At 36.9% G+C, this 21,355-nt stretch overlaps 1 protein-coding gene across 3 annotated transcripts in view; it reads left to right on the forward strand.

Moving 5' to 3' along the window:
• GOLM2 (golgi membrane protein 2) overlaps positions 1–21,355 on the forward strand; it is a 106,629-nt gene that overhangs the window by 66,253 nt on the left and 19,021 nt on the right. Inside the window, exon 9 of one of the 3 annotated variants that reach the window (XM_032343550.1) lies at positions 7,514–7,895. The exons of the other annotated variants lie outside the window; for them this stretch is intronic. Coding sequence (XP_032199441.1) covers positions 7,514–7,539 — 26 coding nt within the window. The 3' untranslated portion in view covers positions 7,540–7,895. Of the gene's footprint in view, positions 1–7,513; positions 7,896–21,355 lie in introns of those variants that run through there. 3 annotated transcript variants of the gene reach the window in all.

Raw genomic sequence — 21,355 nt, forward strand, 5'->3', positions numbered from 1 at the left:
TATAGAGTTGAAATCAGTGGGAGCACTGTTTTGTGCTTTACATTAGTATTATCTTTACTTACATTTTAACCTATCAAATAGTTACACAGTTGTCATATTAAATAGATACATACATATACACACATGTATAGGCGCATATATTCCATTGTGCTTAAGCAATAATAAAAGTTCATTTAGCTTAACTCTTTTTTATTGACTATACAAATTATTTTATATTTTCTCATGTTAGTTGTCATGGCTGTGAATATCTTATCTTCAGATTATTTCCTGCTTCTCCTACTTTGAGGGTGTTCCTTTAAAAGTAGTCCCCAAACTGAAATTCCTAGGTCAAAATATCTGACAACCTTCTTTATAGTTCCAGTTACATATTGTCTGTCAGATTGTTCTCCAGAACAGTTTCACTATGTCACTGGAGATTTTTTTTTTTTTAATAACTGCATCCTTTAATGGCAATAATACAATTATTAGATTAAGAGACCACAGAAGAAAAGGCAGGTGTCACTGGAGATTTTAAACTTATTTATTTCCCTGTGGCCTGACCACATTTGGTTTTTAACTCTTTTATGAGACATTTAGAATATAATGATTCCTTAAAAATGTTTTAATAAACATTTACTTCCTAGTAGCTTCTCCATTTTCATGTGAGGAATTTTACTGTAATTATTTCTTGGTATATAATCCATGTATCAGTTTGACCATTTAGCCTGATAACTTTAGATATTGATCCTATATCTTTGTGTCAAATCTTTATATGTAATTTCAGATATTAACCTTTTAAAAATTACCTTTGCCACAGTTTTACTCTTCATTGCCTTTCCTGATATGAGAATTTATTTTATTTTATCATGCAAGAATTTTTTTAATTAAAAATAATTTTTAAACTCTGGCGGAATGCACATAAAATTTACCAAAGTGTACATTTTGTGGCATTTAGTACATTCATAATGTTGGGCGATCATCACAATTATCTAGTTCTAGAACATTGTCATCACCCCAAAAGAAAAACCTGTATCCATTAAGCAGTCACTCCTGGTTCTCTCCTACCCACAGTCCCTGGCAAAGATTAATCTGCTTTCTGACCTGAGGGGTTCACCTATTCTGAATCTTTCATATAAATGGAATCATAAGTGACCTTTTGTGTCTGGCTACTTATACTTACCATGATGTTTTCAAGATTCAGCCTGTTATACCATGTATCAGTATTTTATTTTTTATGGCTAAATTACATTCAGTTGTATGAATACCTTTTGTTTATCCATTTATCTGAATTTCAGTTGTTTCCACTTTTGGCTATTATGAATAGTGCTGTATGAACATTGATTTGCAAGTTCTTGTTGAACACTTGTTTTTTTGATTCTTTTAAGTGTATATGTAGATATTGAATTGCTGGGCTATATGGTAATTCTATGTTTAGCTTTATGAAGGAACTGCCAAACTATTTTCCACAGTAGCTGTATCATTTTACAGTCCTACCAGCATGTAAGACAGTTATTTCTCCACATCCCTGCCAAAATTTAGTACTTTCTGGGGTTCGTTGTTTTATTTTTCACTGTTGTCATCCTAGTGGATGTGAAGTGGTATCGCACTGTGATTTTCTTTTCTTTTCTTTTTTTAAAGATTTTGTTTTCAAGTAATCTCTGCATCCACTGTGAGGCTCAAACTTACAACACTGAGATCAAGAGTCATATGTTCCACTGTCTGAGACAGACAAGTGCCCCTCATTGTGATTTCCATTTGCATATCCCTAATGACTAAGGAAATTGAGTATCTTTTCATGTACTCATTGGTCATTTGTATAAATCTTTTTGGGAAAATGTCTATTCAAGTCCTTTGCCCACTTTTTTTGTTTTGTTTTGTTTTGTTTTGTTTGACAGACAGAGATCACAAGTAGGCAGAGAGGCAGGCAGAGAGAGAGGAAGGGAAGTAGGCTCCCTGCTGAGCAGAGAGCCCGATGCGGGCCTCGATCCCAGGACCCCGGGATCATGACCTGAGCCGAAGGCAGAGGCTTTAACCCACTGAGCCACCCAGGCGCCCCTTTGCCCACTTTTAAATTGGGTTGCTTGTCTTTGTTGAGTTTTGAGCATTCCCTTTTTTTTAATTTCTAATTTTTTAAAAGACTTTTAAAATTTATTTATTGGACAGAGACAGTGAGAGAGGGAGCACAAGCAGGGGGAGTGGGAGAGGGAGAAGTAGGCTTTCTGCTAAGCAGGGAGCCTGATGCAGGGCTTGATCCCAGGACCTCAGGATCATGACCTGAGCTGAAGGCAGACATCTAATGACAGCCACCCAGGGGCTCCTTGAGCATTCTTTTCTATATTCTGATACTAGACCCTCATCAGATACATGATTTACAGTTATTTTTGCCCATTCAGTGGGTGGTCTTTTCACTCTTTGGTAGTGTCCCTTGATGCACAAAGTTTTTAATTTTGATGAAGTCCAATTTATCCCTTGTTTTGTTGTTCATGGTTTTGGTGTCCTATCTAAGAATCCTTTGCCTAATCAAAGCTTATCAAGATTTCCCCCATGTTTTCTTCTAAAAGCTTTATAGTTTTGTCCTTTATATACAGGTTTTGATCTATTTCTTATATTATTTTTAATCTAAGTTTTATATATGATATGAGGTAAAGATCCAGCTTCATTATTCTGTATGCAGGTATTCGTTGTCCCATACTATTTGCTGAAGAGACTTTTTTTTCTCCATTGAACACTTGTGGCATCCTTGCTCAAAGTTAATGTATGAGTTTATTCTGGACTCTCAATTCTGTTCCCCAGATGCCACTACCACACTGTTTTGTAACTTCGTGTTGTTTTGAAATCAGGAAGTATGAGTCCTCCAACTTTGTTCTTTATAAAATTATTTTGATGATTTGGGATCTCTTACAATTCCATATGACTCTTAGGATCTGCTTGTCTACTACTAAAAAGGCAGTTGGCATTTTTTTTTTTAATTAGCATAAGCTCTATACTCAATGTGGGACTTGAACTCATGAACCTGAGATTGAAAGTCACATGCTGTACTGACTGAGCCATCCAGGTGCCCCAAGACAATTGCTGAATCTGTAGATTACATTGAGGAATATTGGCATCTGAACAATCATAAGTTTCCAGTACATGAAAATGGGTGTCTTTCCATTAATTCAAAGTATCTGTAATTTCTTTCAGCAATGTTTTATAGTTTTAAGAGTACAAGTCTTTTGCCTCCTTGGTTTATTCTTAAGCATTTTATTCTTTTTGATGTTATTGTAAATTTAGTTCTTTTTCCTTTTCAAATTATTCGTTGATAATGCACAGAAAAATGACTTTTTTCCCTTGGCTTTTGAGGTTTTAATTTTTATGCAAATTTCTAAAAATATGTAATATTTGGTTTCATCTTAAAAATTTAGAATGTGGTATTTTATTTTTATTATTGTAGCAATATAGCTCTGGATCAGTGTTTTTATATATATTATATGTAATATACCTACGTCATAAACGTGTGTGCATGTATATATACACACACACAAAGTCAGTACTTTAAATATGATTCAAAATTTTTTTTTTTTTAAAGATTTTATTTATTTACTTGAGAGAGAGACAGTGAGAGAGAGCATGAATGAGAAGAAGGTCAGAGAGAGAAGCAGACTCCCCATAGAGCTGGGAGTCCGATGCGGGACTCGATCCCGGGACTCCGGGATCATGACCTGAGCCGAAGGCAGTCGTCCAACCAACTGAGCCACCCAGGCGTCCCATGATTCAAAATTTTTGTGCCTATTTTCTATCAACTGCTTTTGTTTTCTTTGGTTTTTTATGTTTTGCCCTCCTTTACCCATTTTTCCCATCACAACTTCCACCTCTGGCAACTACTTATCTGCCCACTCTTATCTATAAACTTGGGTTTTTTCCTTTTTAAAAAATTTATAAGAGGGGCGCCTGGGTGACTCAGTGGGTTGAGCCTCTGCCTTCGGCTCGGGTCATGATCTCAGGGTCCTGGGATCGAGCCCCGCATCGGGCTCTCTGCTCAGCAGGGGGCCTGCTTCCTCCTCTCTCTCTGCCTGCCTCTCTGCCTGCTTGTGATCTCTCTCTCTCTCTGTCAAATGAATAATGAATAAAATCTTTAAAAAATTATAAGAGAAATCATATGGTATTTGTCTTTCTCTGACTTATTTCACTTAATATAATGCCCTTGGGTTACATCCTTATTGTCCCAAATGGCAAACTTTCCTTCTTTTTTATGGTTGAATAATATTCCATTGGATATCCATTTATCCATTGATAGACACTTAGATTGTTTCCAGCTCTCCCTTTTAAAAAAAAAAATTTAGTGGAGAGAGAGTGAATGTGCGTAAGTGGGGGAGGAGCAGAGGGATAAACAGATTCCCCACTGAGCGCAGAGCCCAGCATGTGGCTCAGTCTCACAACCCTCTCATCATGACCTGAGCTGAAATCAAGAGTTGGACATTAATGCACTCAGCCACCCAGGCACCCCTCCATCTGTTGAGTATTATAAATAATGCTGCAGTGAACATGGGGGTGCATATATCTTTTTGAATTAGTGCTTTTGTTTTATTTAGATAAATACCCAAAGTAAAATTGCTGCATCATATGATAGTTGTAGTTTCAATTTTTTTTTGAGATTTTATTTATTTATTGACAGAGAGAGATCACAAGTAGGTGGATAGGCAGGTGGTGGGGGTGGGGTGGGAACAGGCTCCCTGATCAGCAGAGAGCCCAATGCACCGGGCTCGATCCCAGGATTCTGAGATCATGACCTGAGCTGAAGGCAGAGGCTTAACCCACTGATCCACCCAGGCACTCCTAGTTTTATTTTTCTTTTCTTTTTTTTTTTTTTTTTAAAGATTTTATTTATTTATTTGACAGAGAGAAATCACAAGTAGATGGAGAGGCAGGCAGAGAGAGAGAGAGGGAAGCAGGCTCCCTGCTGAGCAGAGAGCCCGATGCGGGACTCGATCCCAGGACCCTGAGATCATGACCTGAGCCGAAGGCAGCGGCTTAACCCACTGAGCCACCAAGGCGCCCCTAGTTTTATTTTTCTGAGGAACTTTCATACTGTTTTCCATGGTGGCTATACCAATTTACATTTCTACCAACAGTGCTCAAAGATTCTCCTTTCTCCACACTTCTCCAGTTATGGCTGATTTTTGTTTATTGATCTAATATCCTGCCCCTTAGCTGAATTTAATACATTAGGTTTTTATTTGTATATATTCAGGTATATCTATCTTGACTTTTATGAGAACCTTCATTTCTTTTAATCATCTATTCTTTATCTGGGCATAATGTACTCTACTCAGTCCAGGTTGTTGTCTGTGCTTCTGACCAACTGATGATAGATCTGAGGTTCCAACAACCCCTTCCGTAAGTGTGATTAATTTGGTAAAGTGACTCACAGAACTCAGAAACATTTTATTTCCTAGATTACAGGCTTATTATGAAAGGATAGAACTCTGGAATAGCCAGACAGAAGAGACATATTGGAAGGTATGGAGACAAGGTAGAGTTTGGCTTTCCTCATTTAGAAAATTCCAAATGTTTTAGGAGCTCTCTGCCAGAAAAGAGATGAAGACAAATACATATTTCTTAGCATAAATCAGAATATAACATATGGATTTGAAAACTGCTTTATAATAATTTGAACTTAGAAACTTTAAAAAGAAATCTAATTTTTTCTCTATTCTTCCAGAATAATTTCACTAAATAGTCCTCAGTAACCTTACTGTAGGGGTACCCAGGTGGCTCAGTCACTTAAGCATCTGACTCTTGATTTTGGCTCAGGTCATGATCTCGGGGTTGTGATGTATAGCTGCGGGTAGGGGCTTCGTGCGAATATAGAGTCTGCTTGGGATTTTCTCTCTCCTTCTGCCTCTTCCACCCCTCTCCCTCTCTGAAAAAATTTAAAAGAAACAATCAAAAAAAGAAATTGTATTATTTGCTATCTTTAGTCTTTACATCTAAGCCTCCATTTATTCATGCTTTATTGTAGTCTTATGCTTTTCTTTGAATAAATATCTGACTTCCCAAGTTATACTGATGTCCGAATATTTAACTGTTTTCCTCATTATTTAAAAATGGGATTGTTTTTATGTTTTCAAATTGTACATCACTATTTTGTAGATTATAATTTACTTTTTGGTATTTCTCATTTCTCACACCTTTAAATTGCTTATTCAATATGTCCAATAAATTCTTTTTATAAAGATTTTGAGAGATATATTATCATGTTAGTTGTGAAAGTGATTTTATTAAATATTTATTTTTCAGAGAGTAAACACTATTTAGTCATAAAGGAAAATACTTTTTAAATATAGTTTTTGCCTTATAGTTTTCTTTCTTTTATTTTTCTACCTTGTAACTTTCTTCTTTAGTTTTATCCTTCTCAAAATCATATTTGCCTAAAAAATTTCAAAATAATAGAAAAATGATTTGAAATAAACTTCTAAGATACAAGGAACCTGTAGAGATGACCTAATGCCCTATTACACGAAGTATATAGATCAGTGACTAAGAGAATCCATATCACCTGTTAGGATTTCAGATCTTACCCTAGACTTTATTTATTTATTTATTTATTTATTTATTTATTAAAGATTTTATTTATTTATTTGACAGACAGAGATCACAAGTAGGCAGAGAGGCAGGCAGAGAGAGAGGGGGAAGCAGGCTCCCTGCTGAGCAGAGAGCCCGATACAGGGCTCCATCCCAGGCCCTGGAATCATGACCTGAGCCGAAGACAGAGGCTTAACCCACTGAACACATCGAGGCGCCCCATAGACCTTATTTTTATTTACATTATAGTTTGAGACTCTTCTCTAATATATGAGTCCCTCATTTCCCAGAAAAGAAAAATGAGGTCCCGAACGTTTAATTTGCTTAAGATAAATAGTGGAACAGTCAGAACTATTATCTAAGTCTTCAGGTTCACTGTTTTCTGCTTTATCACAGCTCCTCCTCTACCTTTGAAGTTTTAGAAAAATTCTTCAATATTTCCTTTTCTTGTTCTTTTTCTAAGAAGTTCCTAATCATACTTTAAAGCCATGCTCTGCTGTCACCTGTTTGGTAAAGTCCTTCTTCATATTGTTACTAATCTTGACCATGTTAATTACTCCTTTCTCATATTTTTTCAGTCTATTGAACATATGTTCACTAGTGTATTTGCCACACTATTCTGTAATAAACTGCTGTAGGGGAGGAAAAGTTTTCCTTGACCTTCTTAGGGTCTATGATCAGGTCTGAAATTTAAACTGACAAATATTAATAAGAGGAAAGTATATAAATTTATTTAATGTAAATTTTAATGATGCAGGACACTGCATAAGAAAATGAAGACCTGAGAAATGGTTAAACCTGAGTGTTTTTATGCTAGGTCAGATGAAAAGTGGAAAGTTGTGGAAAGATGTAATAAGACAAAGGGTATGAGGTAAGTGTAGTAAGCTGGGGGAAATGTAACAAGGCCTTTTTGTTCAGATTCTTCTTGGTGTTGCTGTATCTTGGATATAAAAATGTTCCTTTCCTCTAGGTCCAGGGAGGGTACCTTTCACATGAGGGTTTTATGACCCGCTTCAGGAAAGGTCAGGAAGTCCTTCCTTCACATACCATTTCTCATATTCCTTCAGTTTAAAATATTTAATATGCCAAGGTATTGTATTTGGGGGTGGCATGTCCTGAATCCTGTCATTCCCCCATCTGAAACTTCAAGAAATATCATTCCAGAAACTGAGTTGATAGACTGTCCCATAACCCATTGAACCTGTCTCTGTCCTGAGTATTTCTAGGGAAACGAAAGAAAAATAACAGTTAATGATTGGAACCAGTTTTTAGCCCAGAAGACAGTCAGTTAAGAAGATTTTCTAGATGTTGGACTTGAAACATGTTCAGGTGAAATAAGGACAAGGCACTGGAACTATGACATATTTTTCTGGTTTACACTTTGAATGTCTCTGACAGTGTCATCAAGTGATCTGGTGAATTTTCTTTCTTTTTTTTTTTTTTCCCCCTTTTTAAATAATTTATTTATTTGTTAGCCATAAGCAGGAGAAGTGGCAGGCAGAGGGAGAAGCACTCTCCCTGCTGAGCAAGGACCCCACTGTGGGACTCCATCCCCCGACTCTGTGATCATGACTTGAGCTGAAGGCAGACACTTAACTGACTAAGCCACTCAGGCGTCCCGATCTGGTGAATTTTTGAGGTGACACACATAGGAATGCACAAAATTTTTCTATATATGAGCTCTTGTGGTGATTTCTCTGAAGTTTACATTTAAGTTGTCCAGCTTCAGTTCTCATGGCTTTGGGAAAAGGACACTTTGAATTTTTAGTAATTCAAAGTCAGAGGGTGGGGAAAAATTAGAAACTAGAAGGATTCAAGATGCAGTCTGGTTAACAAGTAGGTAACAAAATCCTTTTTTTTTTTTTTTTTTTTAAAGATTTTCTTTATTTATTTGAGAGAGAGAGTGAACAAGTACGAGCTTGGGATGGGGCAGAGGAATAGGGACAAGCAGATTCCCAGCCAAGCAGGGAGCCCAACACAGGGCTCTATCCCAGGATGCTGGGAGCATGACTTGAGTTGAAGTCAGATGCTTAACTGACTGAGCTATCCAGGTACCCTAGTAAGTAACAAAATCTTAAAGACAATGAACAGGATTAGAATTAATACCCTTGAGGGTGTGCTATAGTTTTTTGTTGAAGCATCATTTTTTCCTCTATAGTCACCACCATTTCTATCAAAGTAAGACTAATCTGTTTGCAAAATAAAGCTAGTCTCATTAAAATTGATCTGATTATTTATATAAGTACAGCAACAATAGTGATTGCCCACATAGGTCTTTTGAGTTTGTTTGCTGGGACTTTTCATAAGGAATCTCAGATTCGAATTTTAAAAGCCTTTAGAGGTTAGGAAGCCAAGCCAAGGAACACCCAATAAATAAATACTAACACCTGCAGTCAACCTTAGATTTGTGAAGCTGGTCATACTGAATTTTATGCATCATTCTGAAGTATGACATTTAGTCAGGTCCTTGGTAATACAACTAAAGTTTCCAAATATGTCCTTATACCAGGAGAACAGATTCTTACTGAAGTTTCCCAAAGAACTATATTGCATGAAAATAAGATTACTCTGTTTCTGAATTTTCTAGTGATCAGGTAGGGGGGAAAATTACTTCATCTTTATTAACAAGGTATATTTTTACAAATTGCTTTAAGTTATAGATTGCTTAAGAGAAAAGAGGAAAAAGTTTTCCTTAAATCTGAAAAGCAAAACCAGCAATGTTGGATAGTTTGTCATGAATCCTGTAACTGTTCATTTACCCGCATTCTGTATTAAAGTGGTAACTTGTTGAGGGCAGAACTGTGTCTTACTCTTTTTTATTTTCCCAGACTTCATATACATAGTAAGCATTTGTTAAATACTTCCTAAACTTATTGTATCAGTTTTGGGATTTTTATTTATAGATAGTGACAATCAAAATGATAGCCTGATCATAAATTATATCAACATATAGTTATGAGAATTTCTACTTTTAATTTCTTCATTCTAAAATTCTTAGTCCTAGAACTATTATAGTCACTCTTTTTTATTTTATTTATTTTAAAAGATTTATTTATTTATTTATTTGACAGGCAGAGAGACAGAGAGAAAGGGAACACAAGCAGAGAGAGTGGGAGAGGAAGAAGGTTTTCCACCAAGCAGGGAGCCTGATGTGGTCCTCGATCCCAGGCCCCAGGGACGATGACCCAAGCCAAAAGCAGATGCTTAATGACTGAGCCACCCAGCCTCCCTATAGTTACTCTTTTTTTAATTGTAGTTTATCAGCTGTTTAAATTCTTCTATTTTTCAAAAACCTGATTACTAATTTTGCCACTGTGTAATTTTTTAAAAGAATTATTTATTTATTTTAGAAAGAGAAAGCATGTAAGAGCATGGGTTTGGGGGTAGAGGGAGAGGGAGAGGAAGAGAAAGAACCTCAAGCAGACTCCCAACTGAGTACAGAGCTCAGACTCCTTAGTAGGGCTTAATCCCATGACCCTGATATCATGGCCTGAGCCAAAATCAAGAGTTGAATGCTTAACTGACTGAGACACCCAGGTGCTCCTGCCACTGTTTAATTTCTAATCTGTCTTATACTTATTTTATTCTTTGCTATTTGTGACTTGTCACTTTATTTTTTTTAAGTATTTAAGTTTTAAACTTTAATTTTTAGTTTTAGATACTTAAATCTTCATATTTATTTTTCTTACTAATACATTTAAACTAACTTTTCTTGAATGCCTGTTAGGCAGAACCTTATGCATTTATAGCTATAATTTTTCCTGACTAGATATAGGAGGAATAATCTTAGATTTTATTCAATAATCACCACAAATTTTTTGGCACTTTAAAATTCAGTATTTTTTTGTTTTTTAGGTTAGCATATCATATTTTTATTGATATATTTTTATAAATTTAATTTTGTATTGCCACAGCATTTGAAAATGGCTATGTTGGCATGTTTCATTAAATTTGGAAGATCTCTTTGGGTTGGTTTAATTTAAAGTGTAGAATGTAGGCTATGTTATGACACAAAATATAGTCTAGGGGATATTTCAAAGTATCCTGGAGGCATATTCCCAGGAAGGAGTCAGATATTCTCCAAGGTAGTTAAAACTGAAAATTCATGTAAGACCTACCTATTTGCCAAGTAGGAAGGGCATATCCTGTATATTTAGATGTCTTGAATAGAAAAAACTGTTCTTTTTAAATGTCAGCTTTATCCTGAAAGTCAGAAAGACAGTTACTCAAAACAGTAGGCAATGATCACGCTACCTTTCTTATGGTTTTTTTCTGTATAGCTTGTGTCAGAGTAAGTAGCAGCAGGAGTTCATTTATTTAACCAAGGTTAATGATTCTCCTGAACAACACTGGAGAGACAAGCTAGAGTATCAGAGAGTATATGATTTATATATATATATATATATTTATGGATTTTTTAAAAAAAGATTTTATTTATTTGACAGAGATCACAAGTAGGCAGAGAGGCAGGCATAGAGAGAGGAGGAAGCAGGCTCCCTGCTGAGCAGAGAGCCTTATGTGGGGCTTGATCCCAGAACCCTGAGACCATGACCTGAGCCAAAGGCAGAGGCACAGACGCCCCAATATATATATATATATGAATTTTTAAAAGTACTTTTCAACCTCTGATCCTCATGGTTTAGTGAGTTCACCTTTGATATATCCACTCTGCTCACACACGATAAACAAAAATATTAAAAAGAGGACTAAAAAGTTACAGGTAATCTCAAAGCAATGCTAACATTTCTGTGGTCAAGAAACAAAAATACTAGATAATGAAAAGAACTGAATTATTGCACCTATGATGCTCAGGTCGGGAAATGTAGGTTTCTAGGAATTCAGCTTTTAAAAGCAACCAGAATGATACAGGAGCCTCACTTGTTGCTTAAAGCCAAGACCTGGTTATTGCTCCATTTCACTTGGCAAAGGAAACAGAAAATAAAGCTATTGCTGGCTGTTATCAACAGTATCAGGTATCTGATAGTATCCACTGCTATCAGTATTTAGCAACCTGAAGGCTTACGGAGACAGGAATTTGGGGATGCAGCCTTGTAACCATGCTACATGGTCCTACCACACCATCATTGGTTTTATACTGAATTTGTGCTATCCCCAGTAGCATCATGCAATAGAAACTCTGAAATGTCATTATAAATCTCATTCTAGACTGGGGAACTGGGTAAAAATATCTTTAACCTTACCAGATAATATGAGTTGACATAGAGAAGGAAAAAGAAAAAACGTGAACAAACACCCCACCTACATGGAAAATCAGTCAGCAAACCAAAACTCTAAAATGTATGAAAATATTAATGCTAACGGACATAGCCACCATATCAACAATTGAAATGTGAAAACAATTTTATCTAATAGCCTGCTAAAAACAAAATATGTTTAAGGATGCTCAAAGAGGTAAATAAAGAGATAATTTACTAAAAAAAGAAGAGGGGTGTCTGGGTGGCTCAGTGGATTAAGGCCTCTGCCTTCTGCTTGGGTCATGATCCCAGCGTCCTGGGATGGAGCCCTGCATAGGCTCTCTGTTCAGCGGGGAGCCTGCTTCCTCCTCTTTCTCTGCCTACTTGTGATCTCTGTCAAGTAAGTAAATAAAGTCCAAAAAAAAAAAAAAAAAAGGAGAGAGAGAAGAGATTAAGAAAGAGGCAGAGGTAAAGCAAAAACAGATAAATATAAAAGCCAGTTTTATATTTTAGAAAGTCAAAATATAATCACTGCAATAAAAATCAGTCTATGAGATGCTAGACCATGAAAATAATTGACTGAAATAAGTGATTTGGAAACTTGTACTGAGATTTTTTTTTTTTAAGGATTTTATAATTGACAGAGAGAGGAATCACAAGCAGAGGGAGTGGGAGAGGGAGAAGCAGTCTTCCCACTGTGCAGGGACGCTGATGCAGGGCTCAATCCAGGACCCTGGGATCATGACCTGAGCCAAAGGCAGAAATTTAACCAACTGAGCCACACAGGCATCTGTGTATTGAGATATTTATCAGGAATATAGCACAGAATGGCAAAGAGGTAGATACAGAGACAAATACATGTAATATGTATATATGACAGATGTTAAGACAGAAGATATTTGTATATCTAATAAGAGTTTAAGGTAGAGAATGGAGGAAATGGTAGGTAATCAATACTTGAAAATAATTTTGAAGAATTTGAAGAGCTCAGAACTTTTGCAGTTGAATAAGGACATGCATGTGTTCTCAGAACAAATGTGCCTACTGAGTGTCAAGTAGGATAATGAAGAAAATCTTTGCTTTTAGGCACTGTAGGGAAACTTCAGAGTATCCAAAAATAAAGGGAAAAAGTCTTAAATGATACCAGAAGATACAGATTATTTCCAAGGAATAACAGTTACATTGACAGTAGACTTTTCATAAGCAACTCAAGTGACAAAAGAAAATGGAGTAATATCTTCAGTGTGATGAGTGGAAAATAACTACCAATGTAGAATGTACCAGCTAATGAGGACAAAGAGGATAAAATGAGGACATATTCAGTTCCACAAAACTGAGTTTACATCTCATAAACACTCAATGAAGGATAAAACTTACTCTTTAGTAAAAAGAAAATTGAAGAGTGCTAGTAATAGCTACAAAAAAAATGGGATCTCAGATTGATCAAACCTGTTGGTAAATTTATTGACTTAAAATTATTTTTGTGTTAAGACAACACAAACAGCAAATAAGGGGTGCCAGGATGGCTCAGTAGCTTAAGCCTCTGCCTTTGGCTCAGGTCATGATCTCAGAGTCCTGGGATCGAGCCCCGCATCGGGCTCTTTGCTCAGCAGGGAGCCTGCTTCCCCCCTCTCTCTGCCAGCCTCTCTACCTACTTGTGATCTCTCAGTCAAATAAACAAACAAACAAATAAATAATAAGAGAGAAGGTATGCAGGGGTAAAGTGAAAAGGTTCATGTCCTGCTCAGAAAGAGGATAGAAATATTGAATACTTTGTAATGTTTAAAATATGTATAAAAGGGTTAAGGTGCCTGGCTGGCACAGTTGGTAAAGCATGTGACTCTTGATCTCAGGGTCATGTGTTCAAGCCCCATGTTGGGGATGGAGCCTACCTAAAAAAATAACTAATTAAAAAAGAAAAACTTAAAAATCAAGGGTAATCACTTAAAAAAATACAATGTACCTCTTCCCACTCTCAGTGGATAGAAAAGGGAAAGGAGATAAATTAGAAAGAAGGAAGAAAATTTAAGGGCGCCTGGGTGGCTCAGTGGGTTAAGCCTCTGCCTATGGCTCAGGTCATGATCTCAGGGTCCTGGGATCAAGCCCTGCATCAGACACTCTGCTCAGCGGGGAGCCTGCTCACCCACTCACCCTCCCCCCCGCCTCCCTCTGTGCCTGCTTGTGACATCTCTCTCTGTCAAATAAATAAATAAAATCTTTAAAAAAAAAGAAGAAAATTTAAAGAAGAAAATCCTAACAGTAAAATCAAAGAAATAAGGTCAAATATTACAAAAACTATGATAAAGATAACCAGGTTAAATTTATCAAAAGAGATCATTAAAGGATATAAAAGCAGAATCTAGCTATAAAAGGTTTACAACTAAATCTTAAATACACAGAAAATATGAAGGACTATGAAAGCTATTTCTCACTTCTTGAATATGTGTGTACAAATCTCTGCTCAAGTTCCTTGTTTTCTGTTCTTCAGAACTTGAGCAAATATTTGTACACACGTATTCATAGCAGCATTATTCACAGTAGCCAAAAGGTAAAGCAGCCCAAGTGATCATTGCTGAATGAATGGATAAACAAAATGTGGTTTATAGGTACAAAGGAATACTACTCAGCCAAAGAAAATAAGGAAATTCTGACATGTTACAACATGGATGAACCTTGAAGACATTATACTGGGTGAAATAAGCCAGTTACAGAAGGACATATACTGTTATTCTACTTATTGAGGTGTCTAGAGTAGTCAAATATACAGAAACAGAGAATGGTAGTTGCCTGGCCCTGGGTCGGGGAGAGGATATTACTGTTTAATGAACATGGAGTTTTCAGTTGGGAAAGATGAAAAAAGATCTGGACATGAATGGTAGTGGTGGTTGCACAGCAGTGTTAATGTATCTAATGCCATTGAACTGTACACTTAAAAATGGTTAAGATGGTAAGTTTTATATAATGTATGTTTTACTGTAATTTCAATAACGATACTCCTTAGTGAAAACTAAAGAAAGTTGATGTAAAGTATTAAACAAATGGTGGTGGGTATTATGGAGGGCACGTATTTTATGGAGCACTGGTTTGGTGCATAAACAATGAATTTTGGAACACTGAAAAAAAATTAAATTAAATTTTAAAGAGATACCACTTAAAAAAAAGAAAAAAAAAGTATTAAATGACAAAATAGATTTTAAGGGAAAAGGAAAAAGGTTACTCCATAATAAGAGGAACAACTATAAAGATTTATTTATTTATTTATTTTGAGTGAGGAAGAGCACAAGCAGTGGGAAAGAGGGAGGAGGTAAAGGGAGAGGGTGAAGCATACTCCTCTCTGAGCAGGGAGTGTGACTTAAGGCTCAATCCTAGTACCCTGGGATCATGACCTAAGCCAAAGGCAGACACTTAACCAACTGAGCCACTCAAGTGCCCCTGCTTTATTTTATTTTATTTTTAAAGATTTTATTTATTTATTTGACAGACAGAAATCATAAGTAGTCAGAGAGGTAGGCAGAGAGAGAGGAGGAAACAGGCTTTTCACTGAGCAAAGAGCCCCAGGCGGGGCTCGATCCCCTGCGATCATGACCTGAGCAGAAGGCCGAGGTTTTAACCCACTGAGCCACCCAGGCGCCCCTAGGTGCCCCTATTTTTAAAAAGATTTTATTTATTTATTTTAGAGAGAGCGGGATGGGGGAGTGAAGCAGTGGGAGAGGAACAGGCAGGCTTCCCACTGAGTGCAGATCCCCAGTTGGGGTTTGATTTCAAGACCCCAAGATCATGACCTGAATGGAAACCAAGAGTCAGCGGGCTAATCTACTGAGCCACCCAGGTGTCTCAGATCCCTACATTTAGTAGAGAGACTTTTTAAAAGTATACATGGAACAATTACAGAAATTGGCTAGATCCTAGGTCACAGAGAGTCTTGATAAATTTTAGAAATTTATATCATGAATAGTATCTTAAAACCCCTGTATTATAAACTTAAAAGTATCAGTCAAGAACTTTTTTTTGAGGGGGAATGAATAATCAGCACTTTAAAAATTGTACAATAACATAGTACCACACATATCAAAATATGAGAAATACATACAATAAATTTATGGCCTTGAAAGCAGTAAGAAAAAAAGCCCTAAAAATTAAATGAGTTGAGGGGCACCTGGGTGGCTTACTTGGTTAAGCCTGCAACTCTTGGTTTCTGCTTAGGTCATGATCTCGCAATTATGGGATTGAGGCCCAAATCAGGCTCTGTGCTCAGTGCAGTCTGCTTCAGATTCTCTCTTCCTCTCCCTCACTTTCTCTTTCTGTCTCAAACAAATAAATAAAATCTTTAAAAAAAATCAAATGAGTCAAATTCATAATAGTAATAATAGTAGTAGAGGTTGAAGTAGTTATCCTGTTACTACTACTAATGATGATGATACTAATATAATAGCTAACTTTGGAGTGGTTGGTATGTGCCAGTTTTTGTTCTAAAGGTATTTGTATGTATAAACGCATAACAAATCAGTGTGTAGATTTTATTCCCATTTTACAGACTGGGAGCAGACACAAAGAAGATTCATAGTACTTTTAAGATTGCTTAGCTAGGGGCACATGGGTAGCTCAGTCAGCTAAGCATCTCCCTTTGGCTCAGGTCATGGTCCCAGGGTCCTGGGATCAAGCCGCACGTCGGGGGCTCTCTACTCAGCAGGAACCTGCTTGTCCCTCTCCCTGCTGCTCCCCCTGCTTGTATTCTCTCTCTGTCAAAGAAATAAGTAAAATCTTAAAAAAGAAAAGAAAAGAAAAAAAAGGATTACTTAGCTTGTAAATAGCTGAATCAGGGTTAGACCAACCCTTACCTCAAAGATAAATCTGACCTCACAGAAAGGAGAAAAAGAATAGCAGCAGAAATAGAAAGAATGTAGAAGAGAGGGAAAAAAATAGCAATAGCAATCATAAGTGAAGTGGAAAAGAAAGAATAACTAGGAGCAAATATAAAAACAAATTAGATAAACCTCTAGTAATACTAATGAAAAAAATAGAAAAGATAAAAACCAGTAATATTCAAAAAAACAGAGATTAGGGACACCTGGCTGGCTAGGTCAGAGGAGTATGAGACTTGATCTCAGGGTCATGAGTTCAGGCCCCATGTTGGATGTAGAAATTACCTGAAATCTTAAAAAAACAGAGGGTATACTTCAGATCTTTAAATCACAAGAAATTTTTATCTAAAACTTGACAATAAATTTGAAAACTTAGATCAAATGGGTAATATTCTAGAAAATTAATTACCAAAATTGGCTCAAGACAATTTGAAAACCTAAATAAACTAATGACCATTAAGTAAATTGAATAATCAAATCTCATCACACCCCAAAAGAGACTAGTATAACTAATAAGAGAGTTTAGCTAGATAACTAAATTCAGGATCAGTACATGAAATCAGTAATGAGATCAATAAAATGAAGTTGGTTCGTTGAAAAGACTAATGAAAATAAGACCTCTAACACAGATCAAGACAGAAAGAGATGGCACAAATTATTATCAGGAATGAAAAAGAGCATCCATATCAGCCCTATGAATAATATTAGAGGATATTTAGTGAGGTATTATTATGAATTACTACCAAAACATTGGAAAGTGTAGAAGTGGATAGTATTCTACAAAAACACCTTTGTATAAAACTGACAGAAGAAGATACAGAAAATCTGAATAGTTCCATGTTTATTTAAGATATCGAATCTGGGGGCACCTGGGTGGCTCAGTGGGTTGGGCCACTGCCTTCAGCTCGGGTCATGATCTCGGGGTCCTGGGATCGAGTCCTGCATCGGGCTCTCTGCTCGGCAGGGAGCCTGCTTCCTCCTCTCTCTCTGCCTGCCTCTCTGCCTACTTGTGATCTCTCTCTGTCAAATAAATAAATAAATAAAATCTTGAAAAAAAAAAGATATCGAATCTGGGGCGCCTGGGTGGGTCATTTGTTTAAGTGCCCAACTCTTGGTATGGGGCTCAGGGCATGATCTTGGGGTCGTGAGATCCACCTAGGGCTCCACGCTCTGCTGCTCTGGGCTGTGCGTTCAGTGGGAATCTGCTTGTCTTCCCTCCTCTGCCCCTCCCCTGATTCTTGCACACTCGTGCTCTCTCTCTCTAAAATAAATAAAATCTTAAAAACAAAATAGATATTGAATCTGGAGACACCTGGCTCTCTCAGTTGGTGGAACATGTGACTCTTGATCCTGGGGTTATGGATTTGAGCCCCAAGTTGGGTGTAGAGATTACTTAAAAATAAAATCTTTTTAAAAAGATTTTACTTATTTAGGAGAGTGAGCAAGAGAGAAAAGGAGCAGGGGAAGGGAGAGGGTGAAGGAGACTCCCCACTAAGCAGAGAGCCCAGCATGGGGGTTGATCTGGAACTCTAGGATCATGACCTGAGCTGCAGGCAGATGCTTCACCCATTGAGCCACCCAGGTGCCCTTAAAAGTAAAATCTTTGAAAAGAATAGATCCTTAATCTGTAATTTAAAACCTTGCCTTAATGAAATTTTCATGCCCAAATGGTTTCATGGTTGAATTCTTCCAAACACTTAAAGGAAGAACTAAAACCAATCTATCATGAACTTTTTCAGAGAATTGAAAATGAGGTAGCACCTCTCGACTCATTTTATGAAGCCAGCGTAAGTTGGATGGCAGAACTAAGTAATTTATGAAAAAGGAAAATTACAGGACAATTCCTGCCAACATAGTACATCTAAAAATACTGAATAAAATATTAGCATATCAGATCCAGAGATAGATAAAAATATATACATGATGACCATGTTGTGTTTATTCTCAAAATGCAAGGTTATTTAATATTTGAGAAGCAGTTTATGTAATTCACCATATTTACAAAATATATGAGACAGGTCAAGTAGGTGCATCTCAATATGTGCAAAGAAAGCATTTGAAGAAATTCAACATATATTCATGATAAACAGCAAACTCTAAGCAAACTAGGAATAGACAGTAATTTCCTTAATCTGATGAAGACTATCTACAAAAATCCTATAACATCAGTTAATGGTGAACTATCAAAAATTTTCCTTTTGAAATCATGAACACCAACATAACCTCTATCATCACTTATTTTCAGCTTTTCACTGTAGGTTCTAGTAAATGATATAAAAAGAGAAAAAAAACAAACAGTATAGGGATTTAAAAGGAAGAAATAAAACTGGTAAGTTGATATTATTTGCAGGTATAATTTTATATGTGGAAAACAAAACAGTCTACAAACTATTAAAGTAAATAAGTATTAAATAAGCATTTAGCAAAGTTATTAGAAGACTAATATAAAAAATTAATTGTGTATGTCAGCAAAAAAAGTGAAATTTTTAAAAGAAAAAAATTTTTTTTAGATTTTTAAAAAAATTTATTTATTTGGGCACCTGGGTGGCTCAGTGGGTTAAAGCCTCTGCCTTCAGCTCAGGTCATGATCTCAGGGTCCTAGGATCGAGTCCCGCATGGGGCTCTCTGCTCAGCAGGAAGCCTGCTTCCCTCTCTCTCTGCCTGCCTCTCTGCCTGTTTGTGATCTCTCTCTCTGTCAAATAAATAAATAAAATCTTTTTAAAAAATTTAAAAATATTATTTATTTGACACAGAGAGAGACACAGCAAGGGAGGAAACACAAGCAGGGGGAGTGGGAGAGGGGGAAGCAGCTTCCCGCCAAGGGGGGAGCCTGATGTGGAGCTTGATTCCAGGACCCTGGGATCATGACCTGAGCCAAAGACAGATGCTCAACGACTGAGCCACCCAGGCTCCCCAAAAGAAACTATTTTTTTTAAAGATTTTTATTTTAAGAAATCTCTACACACAGCCCAAACTCACAACTCCGAGATCAAGAGTTGCATGCTCCACTGACTGAGCCAGCCAGGCACCCCAAAAAACTATTTTTAATAGCATAATACATCAGATTCTTGAAAAAAATCTAAAAAAATATTCACAAGAACTTCTATAAACTACAAAACATTATTGACAGATATTAGATGATATATAAGTAATTCATGTTGATAGATTGGAAGGCTCAGTGTTTTGAAGATGTCAGTTCTTCTCTGATTGATCTAGAATTCCAGTTCTATCCCATTCATTATCCATTTTTTTTTCTTTTTGGTGGAAATTGGATGGAATTTGGTGGAAATAAAGTTATTCTGAAATATGTATGGTAATGCAGAAGACTTAAGAATAGCCAGGACAATCTATAAGAAGAATGAAACTTAGTGACTTCTACTATCAGACATTGGATTATTATAAAACTGTTATTGATGAGGTAATTAAGACAATATGGTATTGGCACAAGAATAGAGGGTAGACCAGTGGAACAGATTGAAGAATGAAGAAGTTAACCACACATATATAGTCACTTGATTTATGACAAAGTTGATAATATAATGCAATGGGTGAAAGGATAGTCTTTTCAATAACTAGTACTGGGTCATTTCAATAGCCAAATGGGAAAATATTAACCTTGGCTCTCCTACCTCCACAGTATACAAAATTAAAATCAAGATAGATGGCCGAGCTTTTTCATAACAGGTATTCTGCCAGAAAACAGGTGTTGTGAATACCACCGCTAAACCTAAACCAAAATGGGAAAGGAAAAGACTCACATCAACATCATTGTCATTGGGCATGTTGATTCAGGCAAGTCTACCACTACTGGTCATCTGATCTACAAATGTGGGATCGACAAAAGAACTATCAAAAAATTTGAGAAGGAGGCTGATGAGATGGGAAAGGGCTCCTTCAAGTATGCCTGGGTCTTTGGTTAACTGAGAGCTGAACATGAATGTGGTTATCACAACTGATATCTTCCTGAGGAAATTCAAGACCAGCAAGTATTTTGTGACCATCATTGAAGCCGCAGGACACAGAGACTTTATCAAAAACATGATTATGGGCACATCTGAGGCTGACTGCTGTCCTGATTGTTGTCGCTGTGTTGGCAAATTTGAAGCAGGTTTCTTCAAGAATGGGCAGATTTGTGAGTGTGCCCTTCTGGGTTACACACTGGGTGTACAACAACTAATTGTTGGTGTTAACAAAATGGATTCCACTGAGCCACCCTATAGCCAGAAGAGATAAGAGGAAATCGTTAAGGAAGTCAGTACCTACATTAAGAAAATTGGCTACAACCCCGACACAGTAGCATTTGTGCCAGTTTCTGGTTGGAATGGTGACAACATGCTGGAGCCAAGTGCTAACATGCCTTGGTTCAAGGGATGTAAAGTCATCCATAAAGATGGGAATGCCAGTGGAACCATACTGCTTGAAGCTCTGGATTTCATTCTGCTTCACCTCGTCTACCTGACAAGCCCTTGTGTCTGCCTCTCCAGGATGTCTTCAAAATTGGTGGTATTGGTTCTCTCCCTGTGGGCTGAGTGAATACTGGTGTTCTTAAATCTGACATGGTGGTCACCTTTGCTCCAGACATTGTTACAATTGAAGTAAAGTCTGTTGAAATGCACCATGAAGCTTTGAGTGAGGCTCTTCCTGGGGGCAGTGTGGGCTTCAAGGTCAAGAACATATCTGTCAAAGATGTTTGTTGTCACATTGTGGCTGGAGACAGCAAAAATGACCCACCAGTGGAAGCAGCTGGTTTCACAG

Source organism: Mustela erminea, chromosome 5 (assembly GCF_009829155.1).
Source record: "Mustela erminea isolate mMusErm1 chromosome 5, mMusErm1.Pri, whole genome shotgun sequence".
NCBI classification, from domain to species: Eukaryota; Metazoa; Chordata; class Mammalia; order Carnivora; family Mustelidae; genus Mustela; species Mustela erminea.